The sequence below is a fragment of the Gymnogyps californianus genome, chromosome 3, assembly GCF_018139145.2.
Source record: "Gymnogyps californianus isolate 813 chromosome 3, ASM1813914v2, whole genome shotgun sequence".
Lineage (NCBI taxonomy): Eukaryota > Metazoa > Chordata > Aves > Accipitriformes > Cathartidae > Gymnogyps > Gymnogyps californianus.
In genome coordinates this window covers 73,004,401-73,021,339 of record NC_059473.1, presented here as the reverse complement: position 1 = coordinate 73,021,339, position 16,939 = coordinate 73,004,401, and the positions used below count along the sequence as shown (strand labels likewise).

The following is a 16,939-nucleotide window of genomic DNA, read 5'->3' as shown; positions in this document are numbered from 1 at the left end:
GAAACTGGGGGAAGAACAGCCTATCTTTCAGCAATGAATGGGGCTCTGGTGATGGGGCCTCTGCTCAGTCAATTCCCATTGGATTCAAAACCCACAGGTGTCTTAGTCCTTCAGCTGGATAGTGCTTCCCCCACTCAAAAAAATGTTGTTAATGTTACTTAAATGCCCACGATCAATGTCCTGGGAAAGCCTGTAAGAGCAAGAAGGAAAAACTATAAAATGGTAGACCCGTTCCTGGTCCTGAGTTTGCTTCCCTCCCTTCCGAAGCAGCAGTGCCAGGAGCTGCTGATATTGCTCAGGCATATTTATTGCCACTTGATGCCTCCTTTTGAAGGCTCACTCTTGGAATAACAAAGCTGGTGTCTCTTTTGCCATCCCCACGCTATCCTGTTAGCATGCTGTCCAGACCACTAACATAGTGTCTGTATTAGTTCACCCACACTTGCAATCTGTGTGTCATACTGCACTGGCATTAACGTTGTTGAGAAAAGAGAATGTTTTCCAGCTCTCCCACCTATGAAATAGCACCGACGGCATGTACGGACCTGCTAAAGGTGTGGCTACCTACAAGTAGATAAGGCTCAACAGGATTTGGAAGATGTATGATTCCATGTAGGGCTAAGTATTATAGTTATTTTGAGGCCTGTCCTTTCACTTTGCTTGACATTTGGCTCTTTCTTTTGGAACCAAGTCTCCTGGTGAGAGCAAGCATTTCTTGGCGGGAGGCTAATGACAGGAGTTTCATTACACACAAAGGCCAATGACTGCGTAACTTTTTGGAAAATATTGTCCAGGACAATCCATCATGGTACAGTCTTTTGGATTATTTGTTTTGGCTGTCATCTTTCTACTACTACTACAAACACAAGAAGTACTTCACTTAGTCCCAGCTAAAAAGGAATGCAAATTTTAAAAATCGCTTACTTATTATACAGTGGTTTACAAATCACAGACTGAGACACATTCCATGGCCTGAACTGTTTACAACAGGGTCATAATGGAGCATGCATTTTAGTCTGGAAGCTCGACTAGAACCTGAATCGCCGGTTCTTGCTTAAATCAATCGCACTTCTGGAGCCCATGTTTCACTGAACTCCGCTGCACGAGACTTACATCACAGGCAGAAAAACTGTTGAATTAATTTAAGGCTGGAGAGCTACAGAAGACTGACATGCATGTGTCCCTGATCAGATAATCCAGCAACATTAAGACATCACCAGAACTCTAGGCCTTCAGTCAAGTATACAGCATAACATTTATAAGGGGCTTATAAAGACTGTACTAGGGGAAAGAGGGAGATAACATACAGGCAAACTATGACTATATGGGGAAATAAGTATATTATAGAGACATGTAAAGAGCTTATCAAGTGTTCAGTCTTTTAAAATACATTTAAATGAAAAGATGATATGTAGATGAATAAAATTCAAGCTATACTGTTTCCTGATGGGCATTCCCTGTATGAAAATCACCAAATGAGCCTGAGGAGAAGTTAAGGAGGAGTTTCGAGAACTGAAGCATGAAAACATCGAATGGAAGCATGAAAACAGTTGCTTTGTCTTCCCATCCCAACGCAGATCCAGCAGTGAGTCTGTGGCAACAACAGCTGGGCAGAGCCTATGGAAAGGGAAGAATGGGGGGAGGCCACAAGAGGGAACAGGGCAGCTGGTGGGGAAAAGGGTAAGGCTCAGGGAGAGAGTGTGCCGAGCAAAACAGGCTGGCTCTGAGAGCTATTGTCAAAGATCTGCCTGCATTGAATTGCCCTGCTTACCACAGTGGGTCAGATTTTACCAACTGGGTTATTATAAACAGGCTTAATGGAGTCTGATTTAAAAAGTGACCACTGCTAACAGATTCCCTGAATATAACATACATTATGGAGTACCACTACTATTAAGACTACCCTAAAAGTCCATTATACAACCACAGCTTCTGTAGTAAACTGTTTTTTCAAATTTTAACCATTCAAACTGAAACTTTTCATGGAAGCCTCAATCCATATTTTCCTTTTCAATAACTTGGCCTTAGACAAAAGAATGTTACTTTTGTCCCTGGCAAACAAATAAAGCAATGGCTTTTTCTCTGTGACCTCTGCTGTGTGGCAGAACCTGAAATTTTGGCAAAATAATATTTTTTGGGTTAAGAATATGTATTTGTCATCCCAGTGAAAGTAATGATTTGCCTAGATTGAGCAAGTTAACAACAGGGGAAAGATCATGCTTAGCTGGCACATGCTAAGCAGAGACTTGCACTGAAACTAAAATCCTTGCATGTTACTTCTGTGCCAGGCCTGCTCCACCAAAAGGGCGATAACCTGTATTCCAGCCTCTTTCCCCAGCTCCAAGGAGCAGAAAGGCAGGCTCGTATTTAAAAGTTTCAGCCCTGCTAAAGATTTTAACAGATATTGATGTAATGTCACAAGAATTTCTTAACTCCCTTAGTTTTCATGTCTGTGTTGCCCATGGGATTAGGGAACGCAGAGCAAAGATGTCTAAGCTAGGAAACCACATTAGCTCAGGAGTAGATGCAAGCAGTCAAATCAGTACAGCCCTGTGTCCAGTGGATGCTGTGTTCCTGTAGCCATCTGAAAATTAAACATCTAGTCCAAGATGCTGTATCCAAGTCATATATGGCAAGTCACCTAGATTCCAGCCATCATCAGTGGAGAGAAAGGCAAAAGGTGACCCCTTTCATGCTATGATACATGCCTAAAACATAGGAGTTGTCACTCTCTGGAGATGTCTGTTTCTGCTCCTGACTACAGAGATATCTAGAAGAGTAGATGAATCTCTTAGATGAGACTTCGAGCTTCTAGACAGCTGCATTTAGGTGAGAGAAAGTCCATCCAAAATGTCAGGTCTATTAGCCTGGGCATAGTGCCTAATTAATTGGCTGTACTCCTTTCCTGAGCTAATGCCAGGCTTACATTTGTGCCAGATTAAGTATCTCTTTCCTGAACTCCACTATTCAGAGCAAAGATGCCCTTAAAGAAACTAGGAAATTACACTATATGCAAGTACACAAAGCTTTTCATTATAGCATAAGGGTGCAAAATCAGCTGTTAAAAAAGCATGAAATGGTAGGTTATCAGTGCTGGCTTTGGTCCCATCATGTCTTGATAAAGTATTCAGTCTTGTAATAACATATAAACATGTCATGCTCAGACTGGATCTGACAGAGAGAGAAATCATAATGGGGATAAACTGACATTTGTAAAGCTACACCAAATGATAAAGTTTAGCAAAATATCAAATAGACTAACATTGGCACAATGTCAGTGAATTGAATATAGGTAGAATCCTGTAGAAAAATGACTACGTAGTTGTGCAATTGAGTACTGCATCATTCCTGGAATGGATCAGGAAGTTTTTAGGAAATCACAAAATATTGATATATCAAAACTGTTTATGAAGCAGGGTGAGTTCCTAGTTCAACAACATTTTGTGAAGGGAAAAAAACCCGCAAAACCAAAAGACTTTAGATATTTTAGAAACAACTAGGTTTTGCTTTTTTAGAATGGAAAGTAACTCTTTTAACAGGAAATATTTTTCATTAGAAAACCATAGAATGCAAATAAGTTAAATTAAAAAAAACGAACCCACCCTGTGAAATAAAAATTAAATGTTTCAACTGCTAAAAACTTTCTTTTTGCAGATTTTCAAATCACATGGTTTACTAAGACTTCACTTTTTCTCAAGATTTAGCCAGTCAGGAATTACTGCAGGATGTGAAAAACTTCTTGTTCTGGCCCAGTCAGGGTGTTCATTTCCATATTTAGATGATTTGAATCACAGTTGCACAGACAACTTCACATTTAGTATCACCTATTTTTTTTAATTCCTGTCTTCACAACCTTAATAATGTTCTTATACAATTAGGCTTTGTTGTGTCCCATGTCTTAAGCATATCTTCCCTAAAATCACCTAGTTTTATTCATTCATGGTGTGCAGAGCACAGGCATGATGTGACTCCTGGCTGGAGCTATCACAGTTCAGGCTAGGATAAAGGCTGCCTTACTCAGGTACCTAACTTATGCCTCACTGTCAGGCAGCTACTGAATCAGTACTTCTAAAGTAAGTGCCTAACTAACTGCCACGTTTAGCCGATGGAGAAGGAGTAGATGCCTTTGAAATTGAAACAGATTTCCACCTGGAAGCTTTCTAAAGCTCTTCTGGCTGTACAAGGAACTTAAGCACTTACTTTAGCGGAACAGGGTCATGAAATATCAAAAATTTAGATGCAGGCTGGATGTCTCTGTGAGGCAGGCTCAGTTGCAACCTCATAGGGGTCTTTTTGCTTGGTAATCTTATACGTGCTTTACCTGATGCATTGTACCTAATGGCACCTAATGAATCTTTACAAGTTCATTATGAGAGAAGTAAATCTTTGCTGTTCCCGTTTTATAGGCAGAGAATTTGAGGCAGTGACAAATGCAATGAAAAGAACTGCTGAATCCCACTTTGTTCACAGTGAAGAGGCCATGGGGACAGCAGGTGCTGGCCGAGACTCACCTTCAAAAGCTTGGTTGATGACTCCAGTTGCTGCCTCTTTGTCTTCAAGGTAGTGGATGAAGGACAGTGGAGAGTGTCTTGTCTCTTGCAGTTTGTCCTGAATATAAGAGAAAGTAGGTCTGTTGTGAGGTTCTTGGGCCCAGCATCTTGTCATCAAATCACATCTGGAAAAAAAATTGTTAAAATGCAAACATTAAAGATAATAGAATCATTCATCTCAACACTTACCATTAAATCATCTGAGAAGCAAGTTTGGCCTAGATTTTCAACTTCTGAAAACTCTATATGTGGTACAAAGATTATCAACAGTTGCTGAGGGAAGGAAAAGGAGATTAAAGATCAGTTGTCAGGAATACTCACTATGAATGCTTTTAAGTTTTCAAAGATGGATATTTTTGAGACTGGGAGCAGCTATAACATTTAAAAAACAAACAAACAAACAAACAAACAAAGACACATTTGCCATTAATATCTGCTCTCACCGAAGAAGTCACCAATATTTTCTAAGCAAGCAGACAAGGAGGTAATTCTCTCCAAGAAAAAAAAAGGATGTCTAAAACCAGAAATGAACCTGAAGCTATCAGCTTATTTAATCCTCCTTCAACTCACACTACCTCAAATTTAGGGGAAGTTCAAGGCAAACCCTCCAGCACAGAGAGGGTTAATTTAGACTTCTGCCTCCAGAGCAAAACAAATACGAGTAAGTTTTCCCATCAAAGGCAAAAATGGTACAAGTTTCCTCTGGGTGCAGGGATCCTAGCCCACCTTGCACAACACTATCTGTACCATTCAGTGGAAAACTGCCCCTCCTGTTTGTCTAAAGGATAGGGCTGATTTATATTGCTTACTCAAGATGAGTCCAGGCTACACAAAACCAAATCCTACAAAAGCCAGGGGGAGCCAGGCTGAAAACCAAAACACAGCCAGCACCTGGACAGGCAAAGTGTTGGGAGTGGAGAGAGGTCTTAGAGTCTCAAAACCGGAGAGCAGTGTTTGAGTAGCCAGTGAAAGGCCGGTTCAGGAAGCTGCTACTGGAATGTGGAGTATTCACCTCTAAGCCCTAAGTTCAAATCCTCCCCTGACAAACAGCCTCCCAGACCTGCTGCTATGTGATACCAGGCGTTACTGAGTTATGTGAAATGAATTGGCTTGCTCAGATCCTCGCTTATCCGTCTTAAAAAGGAGACTGCTGTCCTTCACCACAATTGGGTATTTTACAAAACCCTTGGTGACACATGGGAGAAATCTCTTGACTTCTGATTTTTCAATGATATTTTTCATTAAAATATTGGCATTGGGTGAGAAATGTGAGTAGAAAAAACATTTCAGAACCACTTTTTAACAGCCTATATTGTATGGTTGTGGAGCTGGACAGAGTGATTCTGTTTTTTCAAAAGGATCCAAGGAAATCTTGAAAAACCACTTTAAGAATCTAAAAAGTGGTAATGACTTCCTAATGCTCTGAATCACTTCATCTGTTTACTTTCAGGTGTACTGGTTATTGATGACACTGGAAATATAGATGGAAAAGTACTGAATAGAACTCAAAATGAGGTGAAATAACCCTGGTTTTCCTTCTGCTGCCAGCAAAGTGTCACATTGAATTCAAAAGCCAGCCTTGGATGCTGGAAGCCAAACAATCTGCTTTCTGGTCATGCTGGTTGATAGGATATCCAAGAGAAAAACATGAGGTCAGGTGCTGTGCTCCACCAGGTTAGCACTTGGGCTCTCATGAGCAGAGCCTTGTGCAAGGTGTAGCAATGAAGTAAAAGAGTGGACTGAGTACACTGCTCCTCTAACGGAAAGGAAGAAACAGAGAGCCATAGGCTTACAGAGGGAGAAAGAAACAGGAAATAATACATAAGTCATAGACCCATAGAATGGTTTGGGTTGGAAAGGACCTTCGAAGATCATCTAGTCCAACCCCCCTGCCATGGGCAGGGTCATCTTTCACTAGGTCAGGTTGTTCAAAGCCCCATCCAGCCTGGCCTTGAACACTTCCAGGGATGGGGCATCCACAGCTTCTCTGGGCAACCTGTTCCAGTGCCTCACCACCTTCATTGTAAAAAATTCCTTCCTTATATACAATCTAAATCTACCCTCTTTTCATTTATGAAACAAGAACACGTCAAATGTGGATTCTGAATATTTTTCTATTCCTAAGACCAATCTCTGTCTGTCTAAATAACTAATTTTTAATTGGACAACCTGTTTTATAAAGCCGTTCAGTTTTGTTATTGAGTGGAGATATTCATTGCTGCCAAAACATTCAGAACTGGAATTTTCTCATTTTAATTATATTCCATATTCTTATTTCCTAAATCAAATTACTTGCTGGTTGGCTTAAAATATTAATACCAGATAGAACTGATATTGTTCGCAAAGTATTTAATTCAGATAGGCTTTAAGTTTCTAATGACAAAAACTTTCATGCTGTCTCAGAATATATCTGCAAATTCTGCACGAACAGCTATTTGTGGCATGATATTTAGCTTTCAAGGCATGTTGTGACATCCAAAGTTTTAAGTCACATGGCATAAACTTTCACTAGCCCAAAAATGCATCAGCATGAGACCAGTCAAGAGGCTGAAAGCCAGGTTAATATGCCAAGATGTGCATGAATGACAGCTTGAGCACATTCCTATATTTTTGGGGGAGCCAAACACGGGCTAGAAAATAGTGCATCGCTTCAGTATGAGGAAGAGACTCAGAGGATTCCCCTACTTCATGGGGAAAGCCTTTCAGGAAGAAATGAAAAATAACAGATCCAAACACAACATCAGCTGAAGGTTTATGTTAGATTTAAGAACTAGCCTGTACATCCAGACGTGCACCTGCACACTTACACTTCACAACTGTGTTTTATCTGGGTGGGACAATTGGTAACCACATATCCAATAGAGCTGCATACATGGGGCAAATAAGAATTCGAGAGCCTGGAAAACCAAAGAACTAATATTAAGTATCTAATATTGGAGGCTGAAAGTGAACAATTCCTGAAATGTGCTTTAGTGCAAAGAAGCTACAGGACATTACCAATTTTCTCTCACATGAGATGGAAAATATAATTGATGTGGGGATTTTCTTAGAAAAGGAGAAAATTTGTTGGGATGAAGGAGAGCTTTTGCTTTCAGCTGATGCATTCTGAGCAAGCCCTTTTTCTCTCCCACCCTCCAAATTCCTCCAGAGGGACGTTCCTAGAACCAAATAGCAAAAACTCTTAGTTATCAAACTAAAGTTTCTTCATCAAACTCAGTTGTGTAACTTTGTATGGGAGTGAGCATTTGGTGAAACCGCAGCTTCAAGTCAGCAACTGGCGCTGTGCTTGTACAAATCCTCCTGACTGTAAGCCACAGCCTTTGAGGATCTATGTTAAATTAGCTCAGTTCAGTCCAAACCTTGGCACACTCTTGCATGCAAACCTCACGCCCAGGTGGCTGTGCCAGATGTGGATCTCTGACTGCAAAAGTAGTGCCATTCATAGGTCTAATTCATATTTCAATAGATGTGGCTCATTTATAGATCCCCAAGCCCCTTTTCCAATTCATTAGCATGCTTTACCTATCCACACTTCTCTGGGGGAAGGCAGATGATTACTCCCTGGAGAAACATCTTGTGGAGGCGAGGGGGAGAATTTCTCCCCTCTGCTGAAAAAAAACCCAATCCCACTTCCTTAGTGCTTTTACACTCCAAGGTTTCTGTGTCAGCTCTACTTGCCCTTGCAGTGTAAGCCTACCACAGATTCCTAAACACTTCTCAGCTGAAGTAGTTTGGCCTTTGAACTCTCTTCCTATCAGTGATGGTTTGTTTTGTCAAATGACAATGAGCAAGCCAAAGAGCTGAGGAGACAATTACGGACTGCTGATGTCCTGATGCAGGTTCAAAACCACAAGGAGGGAAACAGGAATGTCAAGAATCCCAGCATGCCATTAATGACCTAGCAAAGTAGCAAAAAGCTATTTATGCTACTGACAGAAGCTGCATGCAGGTGCTGAGTGTTCACCAAATGAGATAAAAGATGGTACAGGAGTCTAAGAGCTCATTCAGCCCCTTGGCTTTCAAAAGCTACGTTACTGCTATTAGGCCCTGATCCTACAAGTTACAACAGGCAGACCAGTGTTTAAGCCCCACCTGCTATGCTAAATTTAAGATCTGGGACCCTAAAAATTACTTCTAGCAAAGTTTTCTTGATTCTTCTGAAGATCTGGTCACTTGTTTTAAAGGTAACTTATTAGCCTTTGTGTGAGCTTGAATATCAAACTAGTATATGGATATACACTACCTCCTATGCTTTTTTATTCACAGGACAGCTGTCAGGAATTTTTTGAGGAAACCTTTTTCAGCAGAAAATAATAAAACTGAAATTGCTTTGGGCTCTCATTTGTTCTGTGACTTCCAGTTTTCACTCTGTTCTTAAAACAAAATCTTAATCTCTTCAGTTCTTCAGTTCCTCCATGTGCTAAAGCTTACCTTTTTTTTTTTATTGCTAATATGGTGTTTCAGCTCTACCTATATAATGATAAATAATCACCCTCTGGAACTCAGAGCATGGTAATTGACGTGAGACCTATCACAGAGATCTGGGCTTGCCAATCACAGAATTATTCTCAAGCCATTTCCTCGGCCCCAGGAGTAAGAATTGTGCACTTTAAGTAGCCTCTCCTTCCATTTGTAGGACCAGCTGTCAAGTGCATTGCTGTGACTGCTTATGCAGAGTGGGTGATATAGGAATTGAGACATGAAATTAGACAATACTGAGCGAACGTTGGGCTCAGGTTCAACTTCCTCCTTTATACAGCTCTGGACGGTATGGGTTTGATCCACTATATGTATTCATTTTATTCTTTTAATTGCAAGAATTTTGCAATTAAACCTGAATTTTGTGCTGAAGAGACAAATGGGAATTGAAAGCTTTGTTTATCCAGCTCAGCTAAAGACTAACCAGAAGTGCAGACTTCCCTTTTGCTGTACTGCTTCAGCTTTTCTTATTGGTTTTTGTAGGAGTTATATCTGCAAAGGGAGCACAGTTTATTTTCCACACATGTTCTGATATTAGCCTAATTCCTGCAGCTACCATTGAGAAAGCCAGTTATATCTGCTATCACAAGCACATGGTGTACAGGGACCAGTAAATTCTTTCTTAAAGCCATCTTAACTTTTAACCAATACCATCAGGCACTCTAAGCCTGTTATCACATTACTACCAGATTCATGCCCAAGACTGACTGTATATTGTCTCTGAAATCCTGTTTAAAGGACCAATATCCACCTTTCAAGTTCAACACTTAAGTTCTTACTCACAGGCTGCACTACTGGATGAATTAGTAGCGGGTTAGCAGCTACAAGTGCTAGCTGTTTTATTTGAAAAAAAAAAAAAAGGAGGACATTGAACTCTGCATGGGCATAAGTAACATTCAAAATGATGGCCACCTGGCAATAAGCCTCTTGCTTCTTATGAATATTATCAACAACATTTAAACAAAACTAACTTACAGGTCATCGGGACAATTGTTTGGAGATTCCAGCCTTCCTCCTGATCGTACATGGTGTAAAACTTCTGTATTGGAGAAACCTGGATACGGTTGTTGACCCAAAGTTAATGTTTCCCACACTAAGACTCCAAAAGCCCTAAGAAACACCACCAAAAAAATTTAATTACCATAGTCATCATGAACAATCTCCCTATCAACAGTTAAAATGTCTCTAACTTAAGAATAAGACTCAGTTAGAAAAATTAGGAGTAAGAAGTTTTAATTTTTTGCGAAACAATTCATATGTCCTTAAGCCAGGCTCTGGAATAGCTAAAATAAATGTGTAGAACTGACACACTTTCCCAGACTCACTGAGACGCAGCTTAGAAGACATTGAGTGCCCACAGCTTCCCTGGTCAACACTCTGGTTGAGCATGTCCTCACTTAAACAAGTGTTCAGAAATCTCTAGAGGTGTCCTTGGAAATGGAGAGAGACAAGTTCTCCTAAGCACCACTCGCAAAGCAATCAGCACCTCATTTGGTTTGGCACAGAGCACTAAACGACTTGCTTAGATAAATGTAAGAGTGGCAGTCAAACGCATGGGCTGCAGGGGCTGAGGACTTGGACAAGATTGGTGGGCTATAGCCCACCATGAGTACCTATGGCTACCGAAATCTAAACTTGTGTGAATCTCAGGTTTAACGGATCTGGTTTGGTTTGGTTTTTTCCATGCCTCTTGACAGTGGGTCTCTGCTTCTTCTCCATAAACTCAAACCCACCCAAATACACACTTTAAGTAAACCTCCACAGCAAAGTACTATGACCTTCCCCTGATGATGCTGAGAAATTTGGGCTTCAAAATAAAGAAGTCATCAGAAGAGGGTGAAACGGTAAGGGGAAAGTATTTGGCTGTAGGAAGGAAATGCCAATTAACCTAATGGAAAGCAAAATGGAACAGCATGCAGGCAGTAAATTCACTGCCCAATCAAGCAAAAACCACATTGTGGGCCTAGTACAAATTTGTTTGATTGACTGACACTAGTTGTTTCCAGCCAGAATTCAAAGCTAGAGTTCAAAGCATTAAGAAATATATCCATGCAGGTACTGTCATGGTGCCAAAATTTTCATTAGCTCATCAAAATATCGGTTAGGAGGAAATCTGCCTTAGCCTAAAAATTATTAGAGATGGCAATATGCAGCCTTATCATTCCTCCTGTAAACCAATATTTTCTTGCTGTGGGATTTAGTATGATTATTCCCACAGCTGTATGACTGCTATAACTCACCAGACATCAGAGCGATTTGTAAAGACACCATCAATGAGGCTTTCAGGAGCCATCCATCTGACAGGGAGTAGGCCTTCTCCTCTTTTCCTGTAATAATCATTTTTATAGATATCTCTGGCAAGTCCAAAATCACCAATCTTTACTACCCGGGAGGAGCTCTCATATTCCTTCTCAGACACAAGGCAGTTGCGAGCAGCCAGGTCCCTGATTTGTAAGGCAGAAACAAGAGGATGGAGTTAACATCGCAGAATAATTCAGGTCAGAAGGGACCTCTGGAGGTCATCTGGTTCAACCCTCTCTTCAGAGCAGTGCCAACCTCAAGGTCGGATCAAGCAGCTTAGGGCCTCATCCAGTTATGTTTTGTATATCTTCTAGACTGGAGATGACACAGCCCCTCTGGACAACCTGTTCCAGTGAATGATTCTGCACATTGTGAACAATATTAGCTAATTTCCCTTGCTGTAACTTGTGCCTGTTGCTTCTCATCATTTTCCTGTGCACCTCTGAGAAAAGTCTGGCTCTATGTCCTCTATAGCTACCCGTTAGGCAGATGAAGACAGTAAGTGGATCTCCCCACTTGCCCTCTCTTTGTTGCATGGGATATGATTCTTGCCTAGGGTGCAATGAGTCCTGGATTCAGATCTTAGAATAGCCCACCATTTTGTGAGAGAACTGTAGATAATTTTTAGCAGAAAAGCATAACATTAAATTTTACTCCAATGCTCTGACCTTCCCTGTTCCATTGTGACATCTTTCTAGGCGTTTTTTCCCAGGTAAGGTAATTAGTCTCGATATTGTGGGTAAACCTTGGAAGACTAAGGAAGTAAGTTCTGTACCTGTGTATAAAATGCATTTTCTCTAAATAGACACAGCCTTTGCAAATATCCAAACATATATCCAAGAGGTCAGTCACTGTCAGTAAGGGACTCTGGAGCTACAAGAAACAAAGACAGAAGTTAGCCATGTCTTCCAGCTTTACAAACTCAGAATGACAACCTCCCTATGCAAAGATGGTATTGTTTCCTCATTTGAAATGCATAGGATTTTTCCAAAACATGCAAAGCACAGGTGCAAAATCTCTGTATGTCAATAGAGCGAGTACTAATTACCGGCAGGGTAAACTGCCAAATCACTGCACTGCAAGGAAGGTGAACACATCCTATTCTTTGATTTGAGGCTAAGAATATCCTGGGACCTTCAGAATTGTTTCTTCACTACAGTGGAAGAAAAGGGACCCTGAAAATTTCCTCCCACTATCAGATCAGGTTTGCTTGCTGCTGTATTAATCAGTATAATATATTTTTCTAGTAGAATACATGTATATACATTTCAGTAGAATTCACTACTGACTGTGGATTTGATCTGATCATGTAAATGAACTAGACAATTGCTATAGTGCTATAAAATTTCAGTGTTGAGTCCTTTTGACCTACTATCCTACCATCCATATTACCATGCACACTAACTATGGAAAAAATTTACTTAATTGAAGATATTTATTCTTTTCTCCTCTTTCCTTCTAAAGAATTTGAGGATACAGGCACAGGGACAGTATTTTCTTATATGCCTGGACTATGCCTAGCACATTAAGGATACTGCTGCTATTCAAAGACAAAAAAAAAAACCCTATGAGGCCTAATAGACCAGATACATGACCACCATTATTTATGATCACTTTTCAAAGGACTGTTCATGGTATTCATAGAGAGAAACTCAGCAGACATCTCACAACTGGAAACACAACTTTGGTCAGTGGTCTAATAACATTCAGTCTTCTTCACAGCAACTCTGAATGTAAGGTCAGCGATCAATATTGAGGTCCCAGGGTGTTAGGGAAAAGCCAGGTTAGACCTTGCAGGTACAGAAACAGCTGAACATCAGCATGGCCTTTGAGAAAGGGAGAAACTGAGAAACTGTGGGCAGTTACAGGTTAAAAATATAAGTCTCATGGTCTTTACCCTACCTTTTGCTTTCTGGCTCCTCGTAAATAGCTAAGTAGATCCCCTCCTTCCATCAGCTCCAGTATAAGGTACTGAGGTTCATTTAACAGGCACACGCCAAGTAACTTCAGAATGTGGGGGTGATCAAATTTACTAAAGAGAAGGAAACGACTGTAAGATTACATATGAGAAATCCAGCTGGTTGATAGCTAATAAAGTGCATATAGCTGCAAGCAATGAATGAGCAGTTTGGCCTTTACAATCCTGCCTCTACCAACAACATGATTTAGAAACTCACAGTGCCTGGATTTGCTCAGTCATGGGGAGAGTTCAGGGACATCCTTTCAAAACACAGGCTTACACTGTACTTTGACGGGCACTCTAATGCATGCATGCGTATTAAAAGCAGACTTCATCATATTTCCAGGAAGCAAAGAAAGGTAGCCAAATGGCAATCTCATCTAGGAATAACATGAATTGCCACCTGTACATTAAAGGTATCTATATTATTTTAATAGGGTACTTTTACTACTATATTCACAGTAGAACTGCTGACTCAGAGAAATGCACAGAGAAAGGTAAAAGCACAAGGTGCAACATACTATTTTCACAATTCAGAGAACTGTTTCTCACAGTACCTTTTCAAGAGAAACAAAATGTGCATGAGGAATACTTGCAGATATGCTAGTAATTGCCTGTGTGTGTCCAAAAAGATAGGGATTACCACAGAGCAATCAGCACTCTCAGATCTAGTACTCTTCAAAGAATGAAGAATATTTATTGCCTCTGTCAGTGCCCGTGTTTTTACAATCACATTTCTTGTGTTTGTTAGAAAATGGTTTTCCCTTCGCACTGCTGTGTGAAAGGACTTGCACCAGCAGTCAGAGAAACTTGACTCTATTGGGGGAACTGGTGGTGCCCAAAATGCTGTCAAATGCACCACTGTAAACAAATAAAACAGAGGGACATTTTCCTTCTAACCTCTTTCAATTCACATAGTCTTAGGTATGGGCAAAGGCTCTAGCAAAAAGTGTGATTTCAAATTTGACAGTTCCCCCCGGCCCCTAGCACATACCTCTCAATCAGACAAACTCTGACACTCTCAAGAACAAAAAGATGGGAAGGAGCACCTGGCACTTTCCTTACAGCTCACACAGCCCTTTCTCCACTGAGCTGTCATTCCTTACTTCCAGGTGATGGGATACACCCAAGAATTTGCTACATATATTTGCACACAAATGACTCACTAATAACCAATATCAAATGAGTTTTTGAAATACAGGCAACTCAATTTCCCCATTGCTGCACAGCAGTAACAGAAGAAACAAATAGTCCTTGCTTAACTGGGACAGTATGCATAACACTACAATCCAAATTTTAATGAACATCCAAAAAGGCAAGCAAAATAAAAGTTGCATTTAAATATCTAACAGCAAGGTTTGTAAACAATGAGGTCCACTTATTTTTCCTTTCTGTCCTTGGTTTCATTTATGAGACCTTACAGATGACCATCAAGAAAAATCATTAAGCCCTCCGTAAGGGAACTAAATATTTTTTTTTTTCATGTTAAAAAAAATGGAAGACTTAAAGCATATAAAACATACCAAAAATTTTTATTATTGCTTAATGACTACTGGGAATATATAATATTTAAACTTTTCTATCCTTTTCGTTTCTATGTCTCATTTTATTGGTGTATATATGGGCCCACATCAGTGTTTAGATTTAAACGTAATAATTTCCAATTATATATTTTTCCAGGATTTCTGGTTTTCGATTATTAACTGCAACAAGAAAGCAGAATTGGGGAAGCTTCAGAGACTTTAACTATGGGTACATATAATTTCCATACTACACAGAAAAGAGACCTTAACTGGATTTATGACTGCTAGGTAGACTGAAGATAGATTGCAGGAAGTTTACACACAACACTTACTCTTTGTCATTAATTTACACTTTAATGACATGGTTCTATTTTGGTTTTCACACGCCTCTTGCCTCACTCAATGTACAGTGTGTGCAAAAAGTTAGGCAAAAAATGCAAGATTTTTTTAAAAAATATGTAAACACAAAAAAAGAATGCTGTGAAAACCAATTTCAAATTTAATAACACTGTTTTCTGTACAGGTTATAAAATCCTTCATTTTTCAAAAGATGCTTCTAATTCTGCACTCATGAAATAAAAGTTAGAGAAGTGCAGAAGTGCATCTGAAAACTAAACCACACTCTCAGTCTTATGTTACCAGCTGAAGACTTCAGCTGAACTTCTACTTGTTTCTGTGGAGACTCTGGAAAACCAGATTTCTAGCTGACACACAGACCTTTCTAGGTGAAATTCTCGCACTGGTGACAGATGCATTATTTTTTTAAGTCTGCCTCAATAGCAGAGGTATGTGGCAGCCTCTAGTGGTAAGTATGCACATTTTTAAAAAACAGTTTCCACAGTAAATTGAAACTTCAAGGCATCAGCTTGTTTTGATACGTTTATTTTGGTAAAATGGGATTAACCAGATGTTGCCCAATTGCCTTTAACAACTAACTTAGTTTTAGGGGAGCAAAGATACTGAAATACATCAGTCCAAACCCAAATAAATCCATGATATGAACATACTGAACTTGCAGTCTGTATCTTAAATTTTGCTAATCAGTTTTATAGCTTTATTTTCATAAAATTCATCAGTAGTGATTTAATTTTTTAGCAGAAACAGGAGAACCCCCCAAAAATGCCACAGTAATTTGTTAAGAGGAAAGTGTTGCTTTCATTCCTTTTGAAGGCCACCACCCTCACATGACACTGCCTTCAAAGGGTGCCCAGTGGCAAAGCTGTCCCTACCTCATTAAGTGTGCCTCCTTCAAGAATTCACTCTTCTCGTGGTCTGTCGCACCCTTCTTCAAAGTCTACTCAACAGAAAGCAAAAGTGTAATGACACTTAGGTCACCACCACCTTTATCACATAGCACTTAAGTAAAGCAATCAGACATAGACATGGCCTTAAATACACATTATTTTCCAGCAACCATTACAAGGAGATAGGCTCAGCTTTAAGTGACTTGCAAGAAATACTGCAAGGAAATACCCAAATCTGTCAACACCTGTTTCTGTGGTATAACCTCTGAGCCAAATCTCTCTGTCCATCCCGTTCTGTTGCCAGAGAAATACACAGCTGCGATTACCTTGACTGCTACTTTGGACCCTCCACTTCCATCTGCCAGGATATCTAGTGCAGTCCCTTCATACACCTCTCCAAATGCTCCGCTTCCTAACAATTTGTGTAAGTTTAGTTTGTCCCGAGGGAAAGATGGCAATGATTCAATCTCTGCTTGAGAAGGAAGAGTCCTACAAAACAGCAATACTAGTCACTTGTTCATACCTAAGAATGTTTGAAATATTATTAAAATTCTTCCTCAAATGAATCTGGTACTATTTGTCTCATTAGGTACATTTAAGGGGAGGTCAGGTGAAGCCTGGATGTTTTGGAAGCTACTGGAAAACACCAGGTCTTCTTCCTTCCCTGTGCACTTGCGTTTCTTGCCAACATGAGTGTGCCAGGCAGGCTAAGGGCAATTGAGGCCAGGGTGCACGCCAGAGAGCCAACATGGCAGGCCGTACTTCAGAGCAGACCTGCCCTGCAGTGCAAATGCAGCCTTTTTAACTCCACCTTGAGGTGTCAGGGATGAGTGCACTGACGAAAACCAGTCCAGGGAAGCCCTCTTAGATGTTTTTGTCCTG

The 16,939-nt window shown here is 40.2% G+C and overlaps 1 protein-coding gene across 1 annotated transcript in view; it reads right to left on the bottom strand.

The window, feature by feature from the left end:
- ROS1 (ROS proto-oncogene 1, receptor tyrosine kinase) overlaps positions 1-16,939 on the bottom strand; it is a 76,476-nt gene that overhangs the window by 5,672 nt on the left and 53,865 nt on the right. The window contains exons 37-43 of the mRNA XM_050894482.1: positions 16,384-16,546; positions 16,043-16,107; positions 13,233-13,362; positions 12,106-12,203; positions 11,270-11,473; positions 10,005-10,139; positions 4,512-4,675 (exon numbers count right to left, since the gene is read on the bottom strand). Coding sequence (XP_050750439.1) covers positions 4,512-4,675; positions 10,005-10,139; positions 11,270-11,473; positions 12,106-12,203; positions 13,233-13,362; positions 16,043-16,107; positions 16,384-16,546 — 959 coding nt within the window. The remainder of the gene's footprint in view (positions 1-4,511; positions 4,676-10,004; positions 10,140-11,269; positions 11,474-12,105; positions 12,204-13,232; positions 13,363-16,042; positions 16,108-16,383; positions 16,547-16,939) is intronic.